Source organism: Pavona decussata, unplaced genomic scaffold (assembly GCF_977016875.1).
Source record: "Pavona decussata unplaced genomic scaffold, jaPavDecu1.1 SCAFFOLD_1773, whole genome shotgun sequence".
Classification (NCBI taxonomy): domain Eukaryota; kingdom Metazoa; phylum Cnidaria; class Anthozoa; order Scleractinia; family Agariciidae; genus Pavona; species Pavona decussata.
Window position 1 is genome coordinate 4,275 of NW_028146107.1, and position 23,226 is coordinate 27,500.

The 23,226-nt window shown below is 40.5% G+C and overlaps 2 protein-coding genes, 1 long non-coding RNA gene and 2 pseudogenes across 4 annotated transcripts in view; 4 read left to right on the plus strand and 1 right to left on the minus strand.

Moving 5' to 3' along the window:
* Nucleotides 1–1,559: 1,559 nt before the first annotated feature.
* Nucleotides 1,560–2,429, minus strand: LOC146447736 (uncharacterized; annotated as a pseudogene).
* Nucleotides 2,430–7,046: 4,617 nt separating this feature from the next.
* LOC146447737 (uncharacterized) overlaps nt 7,047–23,226 on the plus strand; it is an 18,247-nt gene continuing 2,067 nt past the window's right edge. The window contains exons 1-4 of the long non-coding RNA XR_014861617.1: nt 7,047–7,068; nt 9,450–9,535; nt 18,583–18,639; nt 22,955–23,045. This is a non-coding gene — a long non-coding RNA (uncharacterized LOC146447737). The remainder of the gene's footprint in view (nt 7,069–9,449; nt 9,536–18,582; nt 18,640–22,954; nt 23,046–23,226) is intronic.
* On the plus strand, nt 9,639–14,328 carry LOC146447738 (uncharacterized). 2 transcript variants are annotated; one of them, XM_085102745.1, is made up of 2 exons: nt 9,639–9,887; nt 13,130–14,328. In XM_085102745.1, the coding sequence occupies exon 2, from the start codon at nt 13,190–13,192 to the stop codon at nt 14,324–14,326; it is 1,137 nt and encodes a 378-aa protein (XP_084958871.1). In that variant the 5' UTR covers nt 9,639–9,887; nt 13,130–13,189; the 3' UTR covers nt 14,327–14,328. The 2 variants fall into 2 exon arrangements, with proteins under 2 accessions (XP_084958871.1, XP_084958872.1); XM_085102746.1 differs by having other exon boundaries at nt 13,189–14,328.
* On the plus strand, nt 14,328–15,881 carry LOC146447739 (uncharacterized; annotated as a pseudogene).
* On the plus strand, nt 15,888–18,386 carry LOC146447740 (uncharacterized). Its single transcript, XM_085102748.1, has one exon. The coding sequence runs from the start codon at nt 15,893–15,895 to the stop codon at nt 16,784–16,786; it is 894 nt and encodes a 297-aa protein (XP_084958874.1). The 5' UTR covers nt 15,888–15,892; the 3' UTR covers nt 16,787–18,386.

Here is a 23,226-nt window from a genome sequence, read left to right on the forward strand (position 1 = left end):
CGCCAGCTCTCTGGCCATTCACCATAACACCAATGCTTGCCAAAAACTGCCCCGAAACCGATGGCACCGGATGCGTCTGTATACAATTGTAGCTGATGCGAGTTAGGCCATACATCAGAAAGAAAAAAAGGAACGGTCATTAAAACTAGCCAGGAATTGCTGCCAAACCCTAAGATCTTCCTTAACTTCTCGGGTTACCCTGATAAGAAAATGAGGCCTGCGAATGCCCAGCGTCAGATCAATGAGACGTCGCAGGAATGGCCTACCGGGAACAACTACTGAACATGCAAAGTTTAATAACCCTGTTAAAGACTGAATCTCACGTAAAGTAACTTTACGACATCTAAGAAAACCTGAAATTAAATCCTGACACTTAGCTAGCTTATCCGGAGGTAGCCGTGCTTCCATATTGACAGAGTCCAACTCAATACCCGCTATGCCCGGTGCCATAGGAATGCCCAACTAATGACATAACATTAAAACTAAATCTAACTGTTGTCTGCACAAATTGTGAGTGGGCGAAACTATGAGAAAATCATCCAGCAAGTGCAAAATGTGATCGATATGCAATTTCTTTTGGGCAATCCATTCGATAGCAGAATAAAACATTTCAAAAGTTTTGCAAGAGCTAGAGCAACCCATCGGCATACAGTGGTCATAATAATATAATCATCTCCAAAAAATCCCAAAAGATTGTAATCTTGAGGTCGAATAGGAATGATACGAAAAGCATTCTTGATATCTGTTTTGGCCAGAAAACAGCCCTGCCCAACAGTTTTGATTGTACAAATGGCATCGTCCACTGTAGCGTAAGATACACTGGTAAATTCAGACGAAACGCCATCGTTTAAAGATGAACCTCGAGGAAAAGAAAGGTGGTGAATCAAACGGAATTCGCCCTCTGTCTTTTTAGGGACCAAACCAAGGGGAGATATACGAAAATGGGAAAAGGGTGGAGAGGAAAAGGGGCCAGCAAGTCGTTGGGCTGCAATTTCCTTTTCAATTATAGCATCTGATTCAACTGCCTCAGGGTTTTGAATTGCAGAAAGGAGGTTTTTTAGCGCATGAAGAGTCTTGGCGCCCGTCATAGTGCAAAGAAAAACCATAACGGAAGCCATGAGATAAAAGCTGGACTACTGAAGGGATATACCCAGAAAGAAAAAAATGCAAACGATCACTGTTTACGGGCATTGGAAGCCCCTGTGGAGGTAGGCTGGGGTTGCGTCTGACTGCTGGAGGGTTTATTGTTGCGTTGATTGGGAAAGTTTGATGCACCCTTTTTTCCGTAGGCACGAAAATTACATGTTACGGCCCCATGGGGGCCATCACATTTAGAACAGGAATGTTTAAAAGAGCATCCTGAGCAATGGTCCCCTTTGTGATACTTAAAACAATAACCTCGCGGGACATCGAGGGACTTGACGGCGCTGCTGGTGGAATTAAATTTCTTAACATAACCCTGAGATCTCAGCCACAATTCCCAGCGTATCGTCCCTTACGGGAGAGTTGTGGCCTGAGACTGGCGCAGGAAACGAAAATTTTCATCGTAAAAACGCCAATTATGCAGCCAGATCCTGAATAGTAGCCCCATACTTCATGAGGCCTGGGGCCTCATGGGGATACTGTGCTGTATAAATACCTACAAAGACATGAAAGGCCTGTAGCCAAACATCTATTGACGCAATCCACTTTGCCTTGTTAACTGGTTCAAGAGCTAGGGATGGGGAGGTGCCTTCCCGTGATGGTTGAAGCGTAATTTGAAATTTCTCTTCAAAAGCCGGGTTTACAAGTAGAGAGCCAAAATCAACAAATTCACGAATTTTAGCTGGAACTCGAGCATCAAGTGGCAAATTCACAGACATAAATACATCATTGGGACGCTGGGTCCCGGGGAGAAAATGCTGCTCACCTGACAGGGATGCCAAAACTTATTGAACTTTGTCATGTACAGCTGGCACCTCCACTGCATTCTGTTTCTGAGAAGCTGGGCCCTGACTGTGCTGAAAGGTGGACCCAGAGGACTGCGCATGAGTGGACGGAACCGGGACTGGAGGCACTAAAGATACAGAGAGTGATTAAGGCGGAGCTGGTGTGAAGTTAGGAGTCTGCGCTGGCTGAGGCAGGGATCCCAAATGTCCAAGCAATGGCTGGAACTTCCTTGTAACTTCCTCCGTCACCCGGGATACAAGCTGCTCCAGCACTGGCGAAGAAAGAATGGTAGTGGCAGTATCTGCCAGGGTTGAAGCTGTTGCGGCGGAAAGGGCCGACACCAAAACCTCCGGCAGCATGGAAGCTTGTTGTTCAGATGACGTCAAGTTACCTTCCACAACTTCATTCTGCCTTCTGGCCCGCTGCAAAGGGGAGGTTACTAAAGCCGCTAAGGCCTGAGACGACGGGCGCTTGGATCTTTGAGAACGGTGAGGAGGCATCTACAGATAAAAAAAGGAAACAAAACCAGAACCGAGAACTAACACTGGAAAATTACAAGCACTGAATACAGTAAGCAACTAAACAGGCATGGCTGATAAATTGTCGCTGTAGGCGCCTGTCAAAGCGAATAATGTTAAGCAAAATAACCTGAGAACAACAAGGGCTCTAATGAAAAATAAAATAAACAAAACAAAAGCGAGAGCAACAAGGGCCGTACTAAATTAAATTTGAGCAACAAGGGCTCTAAAACAAACAAGAGCAACAAGGGCTCTTATTTCAAATAAACATGAGCAACAAGGGCTCAATATACAATAAACTGAGAGCAACAAGAGCTTTAAAATAAAATAAAACAAAATAAAATTGAGAGCAACCAGGGCTCTAGTATAAAAGTTCAGCAAACAGCAACAAGGGCTCCAATTGAAATAAACATAAACCACAAGGGCTCAACTAAAATAAAAAGAAACAAAAGCAACAAGGGCTCTATTAAATATAAAACTGTTGAGAGCAACAAGAGCTTCAACATAAATACCTTTGAGTAACAAGGGCTCTAAAACAAAACATAAACAATCAATAGCAACAAGGGATCCATAAAACACGCATGAACAACACGAGCGCAGGGAATAAATATAATCAGGGCCATAAGGTGCTCACAAATAAATGAACTGCAGGCACGAGGGCTCGAATTCCTACTACACACATAAAATGTACTCTGAGCACCGCAGGGATAAAGAAGATCAAAGAAGGCGAAGGGCCTTCAAGATGGCTCCCCGATAGCTGCGATAAAGAGAACACCGTCGCACAAATAGGGACTGACGGTGGGATTACTAAAACCCCTGCAGTGACGCCAGGAAAAAAACATTGGGGCGAAGCTCTAGAACTCCGTTAAGATACTGATTAAGGTTTGGTGCCGCTGCGTTGAAGAACAGCGCGCGAACACGAGGTATCACCTCGCAAACGCCGATGACACGTACAGAATAAGATGCCAAGAGCAATTGGACCAAATCATCAATCTCGGAACCGACAACCTCAGGACGATCATTAACAAGATCATTAGTGCCTATTTCAAGAATAATGATATCAGGTCGACGAGCCGAAACAACACCAAGGTCATAAAGGCGAATTTTTTCCACAGTACGACCAACAACGCCATGCAAGTGGATGAGAGGTCTACATTTAGCCTTCGAACAAATGAATGGCCCAATATAAGAACCGTAAGAGGTGAGCTAGCCATGGAAGAGACCAAGCCAACAAAGAACTTAAGCACTTACAACCCGTGAAATCGACTACGCACACGTGCAACCAGACTACAATCGACCCAACCGAGATCTAAAACGAACAACAAGTCGGACGAAAACGAAAAGCTTTTAGCTTGCAAAGACAAATGGGCCAGGAGAAACTGCTAAGGGAACGATCGTTTTTGAGGGGGTGGGGGGGGGATTTTTCTTAAAAGAGCTCTTTTTTTTGGGGGGGGGGGGGGTAATTTTTTACCTTGCACGAAAAGTGAGGGAGTAAAATTGTACGACATACAAAAGGTACCAACTAAATGTATTTAGCCGATTATTCTTCTCATCAATCATAGAGTTGGTAAAATCGACTAGAAACTTCTCCATATCGCTACTATTCTTCACAGCGACAATGATCTTGCACGTAATAGGTTGAGTAATGACATAGACAGGCAAACCGTGTTTTCCATCAAGCTGTACCTTCTTTTGACGACTGAAGAATAGACTCGAGCAATAACAAAACATCGTTATTATCAAGACATTGAAGAGATGATCTGAGGTACGTGAATTACCTTACTTACCTTAAGTAAGTACCTTAAGTAAGTTCAATGTACTACGAAGTTAATTAATTACCTTAATTACCTTACGCCTGTACTTAATTTTGCCTAACTTCTGATTGTTTCTCTTGCCAGTTCAGATTGAGAGAGCTGGCGATTTCCTCATGTAACCAGGCGTCATGCCCAAGAACTTCTCAACAATTCAACCACCAGGCCAACTATGGAACTGCAACTGACATTGCAGTGGGGGGTAAAACTTTTGTTTGAAAGATTTTTGGGGGGTAAAATTTTCATACACTCGATTTCTTAGAAACCCCCCCCCCCCCCCCCCCCCTCTAGGACGTAATAAACGATTGGTCCCTGAAGGGGGTAAAAAATGATAAAACTCACCTCGAATGAAAAAGCGTGTCTTTAACCACCGTCAAGATGAACTGAAGTAACACTCACGTGGATGCCTGGTCACATGGCCAGCATAAGACTCCTAAAGGGTATCGGCTGAAATGTGAATACCTGCCACCCCAAGTCCCAGGCCCCCAGGGAACTGAAAAATACTCACTTGGAAGAAGAGACATAAAAATCCTATTTGCAAGCAAATATTTCCTTTTGTCCTTGGTAGCGCTTAGGGACTTTGGTCGAAGCTAAGCGGAAAAGCTCACGACTGATCGGGAAATTGTCTGCGTGACAATTTAGCTGTATTGGGGTAATGGGCAGAGTAAATTTGAACAAAAAGTTCTTGGAGAACGATTTAAGTATAAAAATGAAAAACGCCAAAGCGAACGATGTTTCAACCGCACAACGATAGTTTCCAAAGTGCGCGCGTCCAAATATTTACTCACAAGCAATAAGAAACAGGGGTATAAAAAGTTAATGACAAGTGTTAAGATAATAGACCATTTTCATGATGTTTTCACTTGACTACAACTACCAGAATTCATTTTGTTGTCCTTTTCAAATTCAAATTTTGTAAACCCAGTGGAGAGCAAAGAACAATAGCTCTAATTAGCATGAGAAAACAAAAAACTGAATGATTTCTGGTAGTTGTAGTCAAATGACGCCATAGTGAAAATGTCCTATTAGAGTAATAAGAATGCTAAAAGATTTAGATGCGAACAATGAAGTACTGAACAGTTAAACAAATAACTTTGCATGGATAGAGTCACACTGCTTCTTAAGTTTTGGTTTGAGCTTAGGGAAAAATAGTATCTTAAATATTAGGCAGTCGAGCTTTCACTGCATTGAAATGCTCTTCATTACTGAGCTTAGACCAGAACAGTGTGACTATCCGCGCCAAGTTATTTGTTTAACTAATCAATACTTCATTATTCTTATTTACACCTTTTAGCGTTTTAATTACTCATTATTTTATATTAACACTTGTCATTTAAATACATATAAGCCTGTGATCTGCATCAGCCATTTATTCGACTATATATAAGAGACGGTACCGTCTCACAGCTAAGCTAACTCTAACTTCTGAATACGGCGCTGAGACGTTTGAAGACGAAGACTGGTAAGATTTTTATCGTTCGTTTTTATGTCGTTTCTTAAAAGGATTGTTAATGTAAAAGATTTTAACCACGAACAAGATCATTTCTTGCTCTAACACGTATTTTAACAACAAAACTCTTAGTCATAGCTCGTCGCTCATGTTCTGCCGGCAATTTGAATTGGTTTAACAAGTGTATTGAGCAACTGAAGAGAATTCTTCACTTGGGGATCTCACATCCCAGATTGTTTTGTGTCATTTCAGTTAAACGTATAACCTTGTAAGCTAATTTTGTTTGATCTGTTCGGATGTTGTAGTTGAAATTTTAAGTTGCTGAAAGTTTCATGGAAAGAAATTTTAGTCACCAAAAATAACGAGGCGTTGTTGGCTTTACGAAAATGCTAGCTGACCTAATTTCATATTTTTAACGACATATTTATCCCGTGATGACGAATGGCGGAGGCGGTGGCTGTAGGTCGCTCGCTCACTGGAAAACCAGGAAGGCTAAAATGAACTGACAAAATGAATCAAGATATACTAGAATGAAGAGAAAAAGCCTTGAGCTTAAAAAGTTCAAGCAACCCACCATGTTATCAGAACGGACGCAAGAAAGGATATATGCGCATTTTGAAAGATCTATGAAATGACGTGGGATACACTGATGAACTTGGGGTTATCAGCTCAGAATCTTCGCGACCACGCAGCAGCGATAACGGATGAAAACTCACAAATAAGTGTTAGAGGCGACTCTTCCACTGTTTTACACGAAACAGAAGAGGTTAGTGCCTCTATGTTGTCACAAACCGAGGGTCTCGAAACCGCCCAATGCAAAAGTGAAAATTTATCAAAAATGAATGGGGTCGAAGGTTCGAATTTGCAAATTTCTTCCGACATTGCTGATCAAAGAGCTCCCCAGGGACGGACCGCTACTTGCAAGGATCACAACACCAAAAATCAAATCAAGCCAAATCTGCCTGACAATGATGTGCTGCCCTCCGAAACAAAGAACAAAAGTTGGGGCAGTATTAGTTACGCATGTTTCTGGAATACTGTCAACGATGTTTACAATGAAATCGTCCACTACAGGAGGAATATATTCAATGTTCCATCGGGTCGCGAAGGGAAGAGTTTTATTGAAGAGTGAACCTTCTGGAATTCAGCAATTTAATTTAAGTTATTTTTTTAACTGTTCAATACTTCATTATACTTAGCTACCCCTTTTAGCGTTTTAGTTACTGACTATTACATATGCATGTGATCCGCATCAGCCATTTATTCCACTATTTATAAGAAACGGTACCGTCTCACTGCTACGGCTAACTCTAAACTCAGAGTACGTATACAGCGCTGAGACGTTTGAAGACGAAGACTGGTAAGATTTTTATCGTTCGTTTTTATTTCGTTTCTTAAAAGGATTGTTAATGTAAAAGATTTTAACCACGAACAAGATTATTTCTAGCTCTTACACGCATTTTAACAACAAGACACTATCATACTCCGGTTTTAGTATAAAGTTCGCCGCTCATGTTCCGCCGGCAATTTGAATTGGTTTAACAAGTGTATTGAGCAATAAGAGGAAATCACTTCTTCACTGGGGGATCTCAGATCCCAGATTGTTTTGTGTCCTTTCAGTTAAACGCATAACTGTAAGCTAATATAGTTTGATCTGCTCGGATGTTGTAGTTGAAATTTTAAGCTGCGGAAAGTTTTATGGAAAGGAATTTTAGTCACCAAAAATAACGAGGCGGTGTTGGCTTTACGAAAATGCTAGCTGACCTAATTTTGTATTTTTAACGACATATTTATCTCGCTTCGAAAATGGAAGGAATTAGTTTTACAGTGTTATCGAAATTTTGAGCTGATATTTTGCCGAAGAAAAATTTAGATTTTCCAGTAACTAAATCCAAATTTCTGAGTCGATTAACGCCTTCCGAACAGATATCTAAATGAGCCATTGGGTGTTCCTAATTCTTATTATTTAAACAACTAGTTTAATAAGCAACATTCAGTTAACTAGCATGATTTTATTGCCACTGCGATCCGAGCAAAAACAAACATATTTTGATTAAAAATCATTTAGAAATAGAAATAAAGTTACACTGGTGGATTAAAAGCGTTCTGAAATTATTTACAATAAAAATGTTCCCGACGTTTCGGTCGTAATCACGGACCTTCTTCAGGGGAAGTGAAAGAAAAATTATGCAGAAGCACAGTTATGAACAAGACGCTGATTAAAATTCAGGATATGTGTCATTTTTTTCTTGTTAGCGTGAGTCAGTGTAAATATTCCTTGGGGAGTAACGCCCCGTCGGCTCAAATGAGTGGGTCTTTGGCGCAATTAATCTCCCAGGCCTTGAGAATCTTTCTTTGGCGCCAATTATTGCTAGTCCTGAGAATTGTGGCCTCATCCCACGCGATGTCGTGATTTGTTTATTCGCATTGTCATTGTCATTTTTATTGTTAATTCATTTATCTCTGTTATTTTATGTTATTTTCAGTTACCTTACCATACCTTAACTTTGTACTTGCTTTGGTTAATAAAATGTTTGGTTTGTATACGAATTAACGCGCATTCCTCGAGATTCTCGAGATTAATTGCGCCAAAGACCCACTCATTTGAGCCGACGGGGCGTTACTCCCCAAGGAATATTTACACTGACTCACGCTAACAAGAAAAAAATGACACATATCCTGAATTTTAATCAGCGTCTTGTTCATAACTGTGCTTCTGCATAATTTTTCTTTCACTTCCCCTGAAGAAGGTCCGTGATTGCGACCGAAATGTCGGGAACATTTTTATTGTAAATAATTTCAGAACACTTTTAATCCACCAGTGTAACTTTATTTGCATTTCCAAATAATTTTTAATGTACCCTCCTGGTGACAAACCCAGCTTCAAAACATATTTTGGTCAGAAAGTATAAGGTTGGGATGCCCTGAGCAGAGTTGGTGCGAGGCATTGGTTTTTGAACCCTTGGTAAAGGGTGGGTCGTTCAATTTTCAGCTACCCATAGGGGGTGGGTCATCCAATTTTGTAACAGGAATAGGCACACATTTGTCTTCCAACCTACAGTGCAGACTTCACTACAAACAGAAAGCGGCATTCGAGCGTTCTTTCAGAAGTATGCGGCAGATTATCTGGTAGTGAAATACATGCATCACCCTGCTTACCTTAACATGATGGCACAAAAGAGGGAAAGGAAGAGGTAGAAAGGAGAAAGGGAAAGTAACTCGACCTACATGTATGAGGATGTGGAGTAGACGAAACTCCTCTGTGAGGGTTTGCTGAAAAAAAAAAAAAAAAAAAGCTCGATGTAGCGCCAACTCACATTCAGTTGTCAGCAGCCATAGGTAGTGTATCCACTGGCAAAAAAACAACTGGCTCAGAATCGAGTGCTGTCAGAAAAGACTGTGTTCTTAAATGAAGTCGAGAGTGATACCTCCAATAATGGCAAAACGCAACACTGGCTTCCAGTATTTGAAGCGTCAGTAATAGCGATGTATCGTTTAGCGTACTTCGCCAAATTTAATTCCTCACGAGACGTGAGTTTTATGTTTCTGTCAAACTATAGAACCAGAAATGCCAATCGAATGAAATCAATTAAAGAAGCGTGCCAATGATCCATCCTCTACCATTCATTAACGTGTTTTATGACGGATATGCAATTTTGTAGGCTATTTTGCGTTCTAGCTTAAATCTTTAAATAGTGTTTAACTGGCCGATCTCCACTGTTCTTTCTCCTATTCACTCAGCAGAATACAAAGGTTTAACAAGATGATGAAAGCTGTTTTGCTGCTGTTGGTTTTTGGTCCTGTGTTTATTCAGTGTGCATCACTGGGTAAGTTGTAAGTTGTTGGGGGAGCAGTGGAGGGTGAGAGAGAGCTGCAGGGTATTAAAATAAATTAAACAGCCTAAGCCTGTTACAAGGCGCGCAAAGGGAATATTTGTTTACAAATAGGATTTTATGTCTTCAATCCGATCTGTTGTTTGTCTTTTTATTCAGTACTGAAGTTTCTTTAGGAATTTTGTTGTATTGTGTGACATAATGTCACGATACCAGGGTCACGGGCTGGGGCCCTGACAATCTATATTGTACCACCCTCTAGCGTTCATGACCTTTGCACCAAGACACGCACCACGTTCGTCAGTGGATTACTTCTGAACGAATTCAGCCGCCTTTTATTTTTAAGGTAAGCTCTTTCTTATTTGCATACGCTTAATTACGGCCGTATTTTAAGGTTCAGTGGCTAAGTTCACACGTTTGCAATTGTTTTTCTGGTACGACTTGAGAGTCGCTTTCACCGCCCGCATTCCTGCTTAGTCGCGACTCATACGCCTTCTGTAATTTCTTTTATTCTGCAGTAACGCCTTTGCTCCGTAAAAACTAAAATCTTACTTTAAGACGTTTTTTACACTTAATTCTGGTGCTGTGGTAAGACAGCGCGTAAATCTCATTTGAAGACGATTTATCTTAGGATAAGACGATTTTCTTCTTATTTATACGATGATGGCGTCTTAGATTAAGATGATTTTTCTTAGATTCAAAGTGCTGTGGTAAGTCATATTTTCATCTTAACTCAAGATTTGAACAATCTTATTCTAGACGCTTTAGAATCTCAATTCAAGTTTCGAAGCAAGGAAGAAATCTTCAATCTAACTGCAACGGTCACTAATAAGCCTACATTCAAAAACAGGGAGCGTTTAATACCGTTAAGCTTGAACATGATACATGCAGCAATGAAAACACAACAAATTTCAATCCATAGTACTTTATTAAAACCAAATCTGAAATGACACAACTTATACAAATCCGCTTACCGTAAATTTGCAGGAAAACAGAGGTCGGGCCGCGGCATTTTAAATACTGTTTTGTTGGTCTTAAAAGTCCCGTAAATTATAAACTTTGCACTGCAGATTGTCTGAATTGTCACTACACTCATTCCTTTGATCGGTGACGCAGCAGAATTGCAGGACTCATCTTGGTTTTCAAAAAACAGGCGGTTTAGAAAGCGACAGTAATTTCTTCATTCCATTTTCATTCCGCTGCGTGTGCAGTGCACGCTGTTAAGTTCGTGTATAGTTACAACGTTTAGCCGAGGCTTTAGACCGTATTTGATGTCCAGATGTCTTCTCATTTGAATATTGAAGTTGTTGTCTCGAAATTCTTGTAAATTCTCCACTCTCCCCTGCTTGAAAAATATTAACGGCTTGTTTTAAGTCTGAACAAGGTGAGAGTTTGCGATGGATCAAAGCTCCAGACTCCAGCCCAGACTCCGCGTCTGCAGAGTTTGGATCAAAATCAACCAATCAGAAGAGAAGTCCTGTTCCCTATGAGGTCTGCATTTTTTTAATGAACCAATCAGGAAGGCCGTTCCAAAATTTGGATCCTTTTGTGTTGGAATTTTCTATTTCTTCCAAGTTAGCCTTTTTTTATTTATTTTTTTTTTTTTTACCGAGAACTAAAATGGTGATTAAATCGCCGATATCTGACATGCCAGATATCGGCGATTAAATTCGCCAAATGTGCCCGTTTCCGCGATTTTTTTACGCTCATCGCTGCGAATTGCCAGTAAAGTAAATCAGTCAGGTTGGGCGGGTTTATCACATGAACAACGCCGCGATCGGCGAAAAAAAATCGCCAGGTGTGTCCGCATCAATCGGTGGCAAAAATCACTTGCGATTTTTGCTGGCGATCAAATTCGCTGCGATCGTCGTATAAAATGCCAGGTGTGTCGCCAGCCTAAGGCGTATTGCATCTTATGTAGGATGGCAGTATCTTATAGCCTGCTTAGGCGTCTTAAAATTTCCACAAGACCAAAAAACGTCTTAAAATAAGGACCCCATCGACTCAGATTAATATGATTAAGACTGGTCTTTCTTAAAGTAAGATGCCTCAATGTTGATTAAGATAAGCGCCGTCTCAAATGAAGACGATTTAAAGACAATATTTAAGACAATCTTTTATCTTATATACTAACTGAGACTCCGATAGTCTTCATTTGAGATCTCCTGTGTTAAAATAAGATGATCACCGTCTCAATTTAATGTGGTGGTGGTCTTGCATAAGACGGGAAACGTAAGGTAAAATCTTAGTTTAAGATTTTAGTTTTTACGGAGTGTTTCATGGCTTCTGCAGCGGCCACAGTTCTTATTTTAGGGCATTCCTTTGTTAAGAGGCTAAAGAGCGATATAGAGACTGGATTTGACTCGCGTGTTGACGGGAATTTTAATCTGCATGGCAGTGCTTTTGTCCACATGTTCGGCGTGGGAGGTCGAACTGTTTCGAAGCTTCAAGCCCACGACCTTAACGTTATTTCACGTCTTGCTCCGGACGTGGTGATCCTAGAGATCGGTACCAATGATCTTTCACAGTCAGGGCCTGAAGTAGTAGCATCGGAAATTGAAGTCCTTGTTTCTTTACTGCGCGAAAAATATTCTGTTCGCGTCATAGGCGTTTGCCAAGTCATTCCTCGTGGTCAGTCGTACGCGGGCTTTCAGTCCTTCAATATAAAAGTGCCAGTTCTACATCAGTGTCTTAGTGCATTATTAGAGCACATCGATAATGTTTTCTGTTGGTATCATAAGGGTTTTTCTAATTTATCACAGACCCGACTTACTCATGATGGTGTGCATTTAGACCCACTGGGTCAATACTTTTTGTACCGTAGCTATCGCGGCGCCATTTTAAAGGCGTTAAACATGCTTTAGGTGTACATCATTGTCACCCAGATCACCGTTTTATTCTGGTTTATGTTACGTTTGTTAAGGCTAATTTTCTGCTCTATGTATTAATTTTCATATTAATGTATATTTTTGTTTTGTTCATTTGTGGGCTCTTAATTGGCATTGCCACTTTGGCGACATTTTGTCAGCCCGGCTTGTCCTGCCCAATTTTTCTTTTGTTGCATTACATTTTATTTTTATTTTTAAAAATAAAAATAAAATCTGAGAGGGCTTTGTTCCCTTATTGGCTGTTCATATTCTTATGACAGCTCTGAATTTGAGGCTTTGTTCCTCATTTATTTTGCTCACTCTCTTGTTATGTCAGCTGTGCTGGTCATATGTTTATGCCAGCTGTAATTCGAGGCTTTGCTCCTCGTGTCAATTGCTGTTCGTAAAATTTTTTACGTCAGCTTTAATTTGAGGTTTAGTTCCTCTTTTTATTCCAAGGTCGTTGCGGCCTTGTTTTTTGTAATGGGCATTGCTCCCTTATTTGCTGGCCATATGTTAACGCCAGCTTTAATTCGAGGCTTCATTCCTCGATTTTTATTTTTTGCTGGCATGTGAGCATTATTTTGAGGCTTTGTTCCTCTATTTTTATTATGGGGCTTTGCTCCTCTGATATTGAAATTATGATTTACTATCTTGTGTAATGGTCTTAATTGTTATGTAAGTTCATTGAGACTCCATGTCTGTGTATTTCCTATACCAGTACCAGCCTGTAAGTTTGTTTTTGGACCACAGAGTCTGCCGCTTTTCTCTGTATCCTAGAATGCCTCCACGTCGCCAGAAACGTCCATCAGTTCATCCGCCCGTGCAACCTCCTCCTAAACGGACACGGCGCGTCACTAAAACTACTGGCAAGGACAAAGTTCAGCGTGTGCCTGCCGCCACTGCAGAATCACCCACCACAGGTCTTCATCCTTCTGCAGCATCTTCCATCCCTCCTGGTCTTCTGGAACAGATTGTGTCCAAAGTAACCACAGAAGTTACCAAACAGTTAACACCCCTCCTTATTCCTGCTGGCCAGTCTGCTCCTCCAAGTTCTCAGCTTCAAGAGGAAGTTCCAGCCTGTACTCCTACTGATGTGACTATTGCAAGTGGGGATTCCCAATCATCGCGTAGTGTTGCTGCTGTAGTTAGTGATTCAGTAAATGCAGGTAATGCAACCCTCTCAGGTGAGGTTCTGCCTGCCACCACATCAACTCCTTTACCATCAGGCCCTTTGTTTAACTCTGCCAGCCTCCCAATTGATTCGAGGGTTTCTCCTAAACTTAAGGGAAAGATTTGGCTGCAAGAGTACATCGATTTTGGCTCATTACTGGTTAATCCAGTACTAGACAATAAATTCCAGCTAAGTTTGCAAACAACTACAGAGGGCAGAACCCCGTCTCTGTGTTTTGAACCGGCGGCCAGGCCTAAGAAGATTCAGAACATCGAAACTTGGATGCATGCCTTCCATATTTTTGCGGGCATTTATGTCCAGAAATATCCAAATGAGGCCTCAGTTCTCATGAAATATGCAGATGTTATCCAGGACTTGGCAGCCAGGGGGCACAACTGGAAATATTACGATGAGCATTTTCGCTTTCTGAGACAGACCCAGCCCACTTCCCTCCCCTGGGGTAATGTTCACTGGGAGCTCTGGTTACGATCACAGCAGACCCCATATCAGAGAACTCCTCAGAGTTCAGGGAAAACCAACCGGTTTGTAGCAATCCCTAAGGGTTTTTGCTATAAATACCATAAAGGCAATGAGTGTGCTGGCTGTAACTTTAAGCACACCTGTTTCAAGTGTGACGGCCAACATCGAGCCTCTCAGTGTAATTTTCGTGGCCCACGCAAATCCCCCATCACCCGCACCCAGGCTGCCAAGCCCTCCTCTTCCAACCCCAATAAGAGTTCATAATTTATGTCTTCTTCTTTCTGGTTACATTCATTCAACTGTTGAATTCTTGCGTTCTGGATTTACTGACGGTTTTCCCTTACATTATGAAGGTGATCATGTTTGTTTTGAGACCACCAATTTGAAGTCAGCTCTTGAACATCCTGAGATAGTAGATGCAAAACTAAAGAAAGAACTGGATGCCCATAGGCTAGCTGGCCCATTCCACTCTCCCCCATTTCCAATTTTCCATGTGTCCCCCATAGGTGTGGTCCCTAAGAAGTTGCCTGGTGAATTTAGACTTATTCATCATTTATCCTATCCAAAAGGTACATCAATTAATGATGGGATTTCTTCTGTGAATACAAGTGTCCATTATGCTACCATACGAGATGCCATTCACTTTATTAAACTTGCTGGCCCAGGTTGTTTTTTAGCCAAAACAGATGTTAAAAATGCATTTAGAATAATTCCAATTCACCCCCGTGACTACCATCTTCTCGGTATAAAATGGAATGGAAGTTATTATTATGATCGCTGCATGCCAATGGGTTGTGCCAGTTCATGCAAAACTTTCGAAATTTTCAGTACCTCGGTTGAATGGATTGCCCAAAAGAAGTTTGGCATTCAAAAGATTCTTCATTTACTTGATGATTTCCTGATTGTTGCCCCATCTGATTCACTTTGCCAAAAACAGTTGGATATTTTCTTAAGTTTATGTCAGTATTTAGGGATTCCCATAGCACCGGGTAAAACTTGTGGCCCCTCAACCGTCCTTTCATTTGCTGGTATTGAACTTGATACCGTTCAGTCTGAAGCTCGTTTGCCTCAAGATAAGCTTAACAAATGTACTGAGCTCATCTCCAGTTTCCTCCATCGCAAGAAGGTATCTTTGCAAGAATTACAGTCATTAATAGGCCTTTTGAATTTTGCATGCTCTGTTGTTCTACCCGGTCGGGCCTTCCTACGAAGGCTTATCGACCTTACTATTGGCATTAAAGCAGCTCATTACCGCATCAGACTTTCAGGCGAAGCAAAATAAGATATGAGGGTTTGGTTGTCCTTCTTGTCATCATTCAATGGCAGATCCTTCTTCCTTGATGATATTTGGCATAGCTCAGATAAGCTTAATTTATTCACTGATGCAGCCGGTTCGCTTGGTTTTGGGGCCATTTTTCAAAACCACTGGTGCTATGGGAAATGGCCTGTGGATTGGCTACATAAGAATATTGCTTTTCTTGAATTTTATCCAATTGTTTTGAGTCTCCACTTATGGGGTCATCTGATACGTAATCGCTGCATTTTATTTTTTACGGATAATGAAGCCCTAGTTTACATCATTAACAAACAATCCTGTCGTGACAAATCTTTAATGTCCTTTGTCCGAAAGCTGGTTTCAGTCTGCTTGAAGTACAACATTGTTTTTAAGGCTAAGCATGTCCCTGGGGTCCACAACAAGTTAGCAGATTCTTTATCTCGATTGCAGATTCCCATCTTCAAGCAGCTGGCCCCTGCTTACATGAACCCCTGTCCATCGGAGATTCCTCACCATCTGCAGCCCCAGCATTGGCAGCTATAGTTTCTAAGCTTATGCATGCAAGCCTTCAGCCAGCCTCAATACCTACTTATAAGAGGGCATGGGCACTTTTCAACCAATTTCTCTACGATGTATTTCAGTCCACAATGTTTTCACTCCCAATCCCACCACCTACATTAGCACTTTTCATAGCCTATTTGTTCGATAAGCATTATGCCCCTTCCTCCGTGAACACCTTCGTTTCTGCTCTGGGGTACTCGCATAAGCTCGCGGGTTTTTCTGACCCAGGAAAAGTTTTCTACATTGTGCAAACATTGAAAGGATATCGAAAGATTGGCCACCGCTTGGACTGCAGATTACCAATTACTCTTAATATACTGCATAGAATATTAGATTCTGCTTCTCATATCACTGGGTCACAGTATCGGATAACCTTATTTCGAGCAATGTGTTCTCTCTCATTTTTTGCATTTTTAAGAGTGGGTGAAATTACTGCAACACGGGCTTCTGCCGCCCCTTTGCAAATTCATCAACTCACTAAGCTTCTTAACCCTGCTAGAGAAGTGGTGGGCATAAAGCTTACATTTCATGATTTCAAGCATAACTATAATCAACGCCCATTTTCCTTAGTAGTCAATCGTCAGGATAACCACTGCCCAGTTCAGTTAATACTTGATTATCTTGCATTACGAGGCAATGCTGCAGGTGCTATTTTTCTCACCATTCAAGGGAACCCAGTACCCAGGGTTTTGTTCGCAGACCTACTCTGTCAAACTATTAAATATTGTGGGCTTGACCCCTCCTGTTACAAGGGACATAGTTTTCGCATAGGAGCTGCATCATATGCTGCAGATCGTGGTTTTTCCGATGCTCAGATCCGTATTCAAGGGCGTTGGAAATCCAATGCATTTCTTAAGTATATCCGAGTATCTACTGTATCTACTTGATTTGTTTAGATGTCGTTGGAGGCTGACTTGCAAGGGCAGCAGTCTTATTCACCACCACAGCATTACTTATAGTTTTGGTTAATTAATTTTTATTCGTGTAATTTGGTTACATGTATGCAGGAATTTGAGCGGAATTGTCTTGCAAGGGCAGCAGTTGCGTTCAACTTACAGCCGCATTTTATCTATTTCAGTACAACCATAGTTTAATAGTAGGTTTAGGCTTAGGGCCATGTACCAAGGGCATTAGCCCACCCCCCCCCCCCCTTCCTTTTTCATTTCACCATTTTTGTATTCCTAAAGCATTTGACTTGCTTGAGTGAGGCTGTCTTGCAAGGGCAGCAGTCTCACTTATCTCGTTAATTGTTGGCTCGTAAATCCTTAACTCTTGTTTGATTACTTGACGTAGGGACTGTCTCGCAAGGGCAGCAGTCTCATGCATCTCTACATTAGGTCAGTATTGTTGATATTATTTAATATTAAGTATATGCTTTGTTACAAATTTTACTGGGTTGAATGGGGCTGACTTGCAAGGGCAGCAGTCTCCTTCCTCTCGGCAATTTTATGCTCACTTTATCTGTTCAACTGATATTGAGAATTGCGGCTGTCTTTCAAGTGCAACAGTCTTGCTTATCTCATTTTAGTATATTGGCACCTTGTCGCTGTTTTCATTATATTTCCATGGCCATGTTTTTAGGACCATATTTAATCTCCCACCTTTAACATACCTTTTGTAAGTTATTCAATTTAATCATGTTGCAATTTGGTCATCAATGCGTATTTTGTACATAGGGTGCTGCATTTCCCTTGGGTGGGGCGGCATCATATCAATTGTCATGATGCTTTGGCGTTTTGGTTGCCCTCACCTTTACTGGGCAAAATCATTAATAGTTAATTCAGGACAGTAGTAGTCCTTTCGCTGATGTTGTAATGAGGTGGCTATGGGCCTTTGTTCATAGCCATACATTAGTTCAATTTATATAAAAAATAAAAGGGGCTATGAGACTTTTGCTCATAGCCATTTTCACCAAATCATGGTTTGTTTTGTTATCCTTTGCCCAGCAAACTGAGCCCGGGACATGCAGCACACAGCAATAATATTTATGTTAGTAGGGGTGAAGACATAAAGGGAATATTTGTTTACAAATAGGATTTTATGTCTTCAATCCGATCTGTTGTTTGTCTTTTTATTCAGTACTGAAGTTTCTTTAGGAATTTTGTTGTATTGTGTGACATAATGTCACGATACCAGGGTCACGGGCTGGGGCCCTGACAATCTATATTGTACCACCCTCAAGCGTTCATGACCTTTGCACCAAGACACGCACCACGTTCGTCAGTGGATTACTTCTGAACGAATTCAGCCGCCTTTTATTTTTCCCACCCGCCCTGTGGCCCTGTCCTCTTTTCCTAGTCCTGTGTTTTGGTTGCCCTCACCTTTACTGGGCAAAATCATTAATAGTTAATTCAGGACAGTAGTAGTCCTTTCGCTGATGTTGTAATGAGGTGGCTATGGGCCTTTGTTCATAGCCATACATTAGTTCAATTTATATAAAAAATAAAAGGGGCTATGAGACTTTTGCTCATAGCCATTTTCACCAAATCATGGTTTGTTTTGTTATCCTTTGCCCAGCAAACTGAGCCCGGGACATGCAGCACACAGCAATAATATTTATGTTAGTAGGGGTGAAGACATAAAGCAATATTAAGACTTTTGAACTAATGCTGCCAGGCAAGTAACAAAGAAATCATTATCCTTCTATATAGGTAACTTTTTTTGTTCTTTGATTAAAACACAGAGTCCGCGGAGAGCACGGACGAAAGCGATGCAGGATTGGACCGCGGCAAGCGTAGGAGTAAGTCAGTAATGTCCTGATGCAACAGATTTACTTTATAAATTAGCCTCTTAAAGGGGCACCGGTCACAGAGAATTCGCTGAATTTATGAAATTTGTTCGTAGTGCACCGGAAGGACCGGAAGGAAAATATTCAGGGCAGTAGCTAGCATAAGACAAGACAAGCCCGTTGCCTCTGGATCATGTTTTAAACTAAAATTAAAACAAAACGCTGTTAGCTGAAAATTGGTCCATTTCTTCAAGTTACAATCTATTTCTATCCTAGCGATCGGCAACCAAAGATTATTAATAATAGTTTCTGAGTACCTACCACTGAGCGGTGGGATTATTGTAAACAAGAATGGAGCATTATTTAACGTTTACATAGATACATTTACTTTTTTTTTTTTTGGGCAATTCAAAGTGCCCCGTTGAGCCCAAACAATGATTAATATTTGACTTTTTCTTGCAATATTCCTCAAACATACAGATGATGATAACAAAAGACAAGATAACACAAAGTAAAATCTCTCGAGCTCCGTGATATTTAAACAAATCTTCCCAATAAGGACCATAAGGAACTTACGAAAACGAGTGAGAAGAATACGTATGTCGATGCTGGGGCTTACATAACACCCCACTGACGTGTTTTCAGTGATCACATTTAGCCGGCATTTGACCGTTAAAGTGCCCCTAACCCTTCAATTTGTTTTCTTTTGGTAGATTTCCATATCTTTCAAGAACTCATTTTCGAAAAAAATTTTGAGAAATATTGAATCCTTTTTTTTTACGAGCGCTAGAAGTGAAGGCAGTCTTGTCGATATTTTCACCTATCGTTCGCATTAGTCCCCCACTCGGCCAAATGTGGAGCGTGACGTAAGAAAAGGACATCATGCAAAAATATCCGAAGATTCGCGGTAATGCTTCAATTCTAAACAGAGAAAATGGTTGGAAAATGTGTGGTTTTTGGATGCAGCAACTCTCGAAATGTAGAGAAAGGAATCAGCATGCATAAGATTCCTTCTGAATCCTTCTGAATCCTTCTGCTGTCCTTTTCTTACGTCACAGCTAAGAAAGTGTCAAATATCGGACGCTTCTCATTGGCTCGTTCCTAATGAGCCCACGAGAGAAAAATTTGTCCAGCGGGGCTTAAAGGGCGCAAAAATTTAAAAATTTCAGTAACTTTTAGCGCTCGTAAAATAAAAAGGATTCAATATTTCTCAAAATTTTTTTCGAAAATGAGTTCTTGAAAGATATGGAAATCTACCACGAGAAAACAAATTGAAGGGTTAGGGGCACTTTAAGGATTGTGTGCATAGCTTGAAAAGTTTAAACAATTATTAGCACGTCAGTAAATAGGAGAATCTTTTCTGACGTTATTGTTTGCATTTTGCAATACTCAAAAAGCAAACTACGAACAAACTGGACACCACAATCTAATAGAGCAAGTCACTATTGGAGTTCAATGTAAATATAAGTGTGATGGAGCGGTTTTCAATTGAGTGTCAAAAGTAATTTAGCGTTTGCTTTGGCTTTGCATTACTAAGCTTTGTGATTGGTTAAAAAAGCTCACGCCACTTTCTCAACCAATGGGAATCCAAATCAAAACCAATCGTGTTTTCGCCGCAGGCGTTTTCCCGCACTTGGCGCCAGTAACATGTATTTGTTTCTCGTTGTGTTGTTTACATCTGTTGCGATTGGCCAGAGTAATTACTTCGATTTTGGTCTCCGGGTTTTGGTTTTACGATACTTAATTGGAAACCGCTCTATGTTGAATAACCTCAGAGAAATAAGTTTTCCAAAACTGTGAAATTTACCAAGAAAATATGAGTTGTCACCCAACTGCACATTCTTGATAAATCATTTAAGTAAACTTTATTTCTCAAAAACCAATAAATATGCCATGCTCAAATTTTAAGAAGATACTAAAGTTGCCAAACTGTTTAGACGAGTTCAATCGTTTTCAAATTGCAGCGTCAATAGCTATATGGAAATTGTTTATAGTGTCTACTAACTTTGTTAAAGCATTTAATAAACTGCTTTTCTATCTTTAAATTCAGAGACAGAAAAGCATTTATGATACTGATTTACAAAGTTCAATCCCATGTATCCTGAGTAATATTTTTGATGAACTTCTCTCTCTCTCTCTCTCTCTCTCTCTCTCTCTCTCTCTCTCTCTCTCTCTCTCTCTCTCTCTCTCTCTCTCTCTCTCTCTCTCTCTCTCTCTCTCTCTCTCTCTCTCTCTCTCTTTTTTTTTTTTTGGTTTTCTCCTAAACTAAGGAGGTCAAAGTTGACAAGCTAACTTACTAAGATACATTTTACATACAAAATGACTGCGAATGACAATGAATTTTTTGTTTTTTTTTTTGTTTTTATGGATCGATTTCAAATTGCTAGTATATCGAAATTGTTATAGTCTCCACTTACGGTTTTTGAAGCAATAATTATTGCTTTTCTACCTAAGCTAAATTTAGAGACAGGAAAGCATTAATGATACTGTTTTACTAAGTATAATCCCATGTGTGTTAAGTGATATTTTGAGGAAAGTATGTGCTCTCATGCAAAACCTATATATTTAAATGCATCTTATCGTAAATAATGATAATTTGTTTATTGCCCTTGCTGCTGATCACGAATAACAAGTCCCACGCAATAATAAATGTTGATTAACCCCAAATTACAAAATTATTCTTCAGAAAAGTTTTCTTTTTTTTAGCATTTTTTTTTTTAAATAGAAGATTATAAATTTTAACATAAGAGTGCTCTATATAAAACAATCCCGTGTCACCTAACCTTGGGTAATCGCTAACTGCTCGGTAGCAGCCTTCTTGACATGCGTACGGAAAGGGGATCGCGAGGAGGACATCCGCTCTGAAAGGGGGAATAGTGGAGACATCCTGGTAGAACACGATCATGGACATAATTAATTATTTATTAGCAAAGCGCGACAAGTCTCCAGGGAACAAGCTTTACCAACGGATATCGAAAAAAAAGGGCAACGATAGAGTACCTCTTGTAGTCACGTATAATCCAGCTCTAGCAGACCTCTGAAGAATCATTAAAGTCCACCAGCCCATCCTTCATACGTCACAAAGATGTAATGATGTTTTTTCTCAGCCCCCAATAATTGCCTATAGGAAAGGGAGGAACCTAACACAAATACTCAGAAGCAGGCGACTAACACCTCTAAACAGCGCAGAATCTGAGCTAGCTAACAACCGCCTATCCCAACTTCCAATCAATACCCCAAACCCAACTGAAACTGAATGCGTTATCTGTCACCGCACCTTCAACAGTAACAAAAATCTGAAGATTCATTTTACCCACAGACACAAGCAACGTCCAGTTGATTCTAATACACAACCTGGATTCTGGCCTTGTAACAATGACTCCAGATGTGCCTGTTGTAAGACCTATGGTTTCTTTACGCAAAACATCGTAAGCACTACTACCGGAGAAAGAGTATCAATTAGGGAGAACACTACGTGTCAAACGTCCAACGTTGTTAATCTAGTAACCTGTGAGAAATGCAAGGAACAATACGTTGGAGAAACAGGGAACTGTATACGTTTGCGTGCAAACCAACACCGTTCGGATATTCAAACCGGTCACAAGAATATTCCCACAGTCAGAGATTTTAGGGCCTGTGGCCTTAAATATTTTAAATTAACTGTGCTAGAGGGGGTACGAAATAGTGACGTTGCAATCAGAAGAGCCAGAGAGAGCTTTTGGATTAACAAATTGAAACCCGTAATAAATAATTTACTGTAATCATGTAAAGTTCCTTATAGTTGTCATTTTGTATGATCACTGTGACCTAATCTTAATTTACACGCACTTGCGTGCCTTTAATCTATCTGAACTTGTCACGTTATCGCTATTTCGTCATAGTTAACCGTTTATTGTAAGTGCATTATTTGAATTCATATTGACCTAACCGTTACCGTTGTTGTCAAACTACTGTACGCTCCTGAGGAAGGCCGCGACGGCCGAAACGTAGAGCAAATACAGCTAAAGACCTATATGAAGTTGGTTTCTTGACCTTTAGAGATAGATAGATAGATAGATAGATAGATAGATAGATAGATAGATAGATAGATAGATAGATAGATAGATAGATAGATAGATAGATAGATTGATAGATAGATAGATAGATAGAAGACTGACCTGACTGACATAAGTTTAGAATTAAGATACCAACAATAAAGGGGACATTACAACAAGGAAACTAAACAACACCACAACTAACAGCCGTCCCAATTCTCATATGCTCTCTGCAATAAAATTGCAATATTCCACGCCATCTGTTCCTAATACTTAGACTTTTGTTTCTCCAGCTACCCTCAAGTGTTACAAATCCAGTGTACCTATTGGCAGGAATCCCCGCGATGGAGATTTCAGCAAGAGCATTATAACATACTATGAGGCGTAAGTCTAGAAGCCCACAATGTATTTGCATGTATCATTATATGGCTGAGGCTAGTGGCCGATATAACGCGTGCTCTGATTGGCAAAGAGCCAGATCAAACCAGGGCTCTACGCACCCATAACGCCCACGGGCCGATCACGGATTATGCAAATTAGGATTAGAATTGAAATGCTTTTTTTT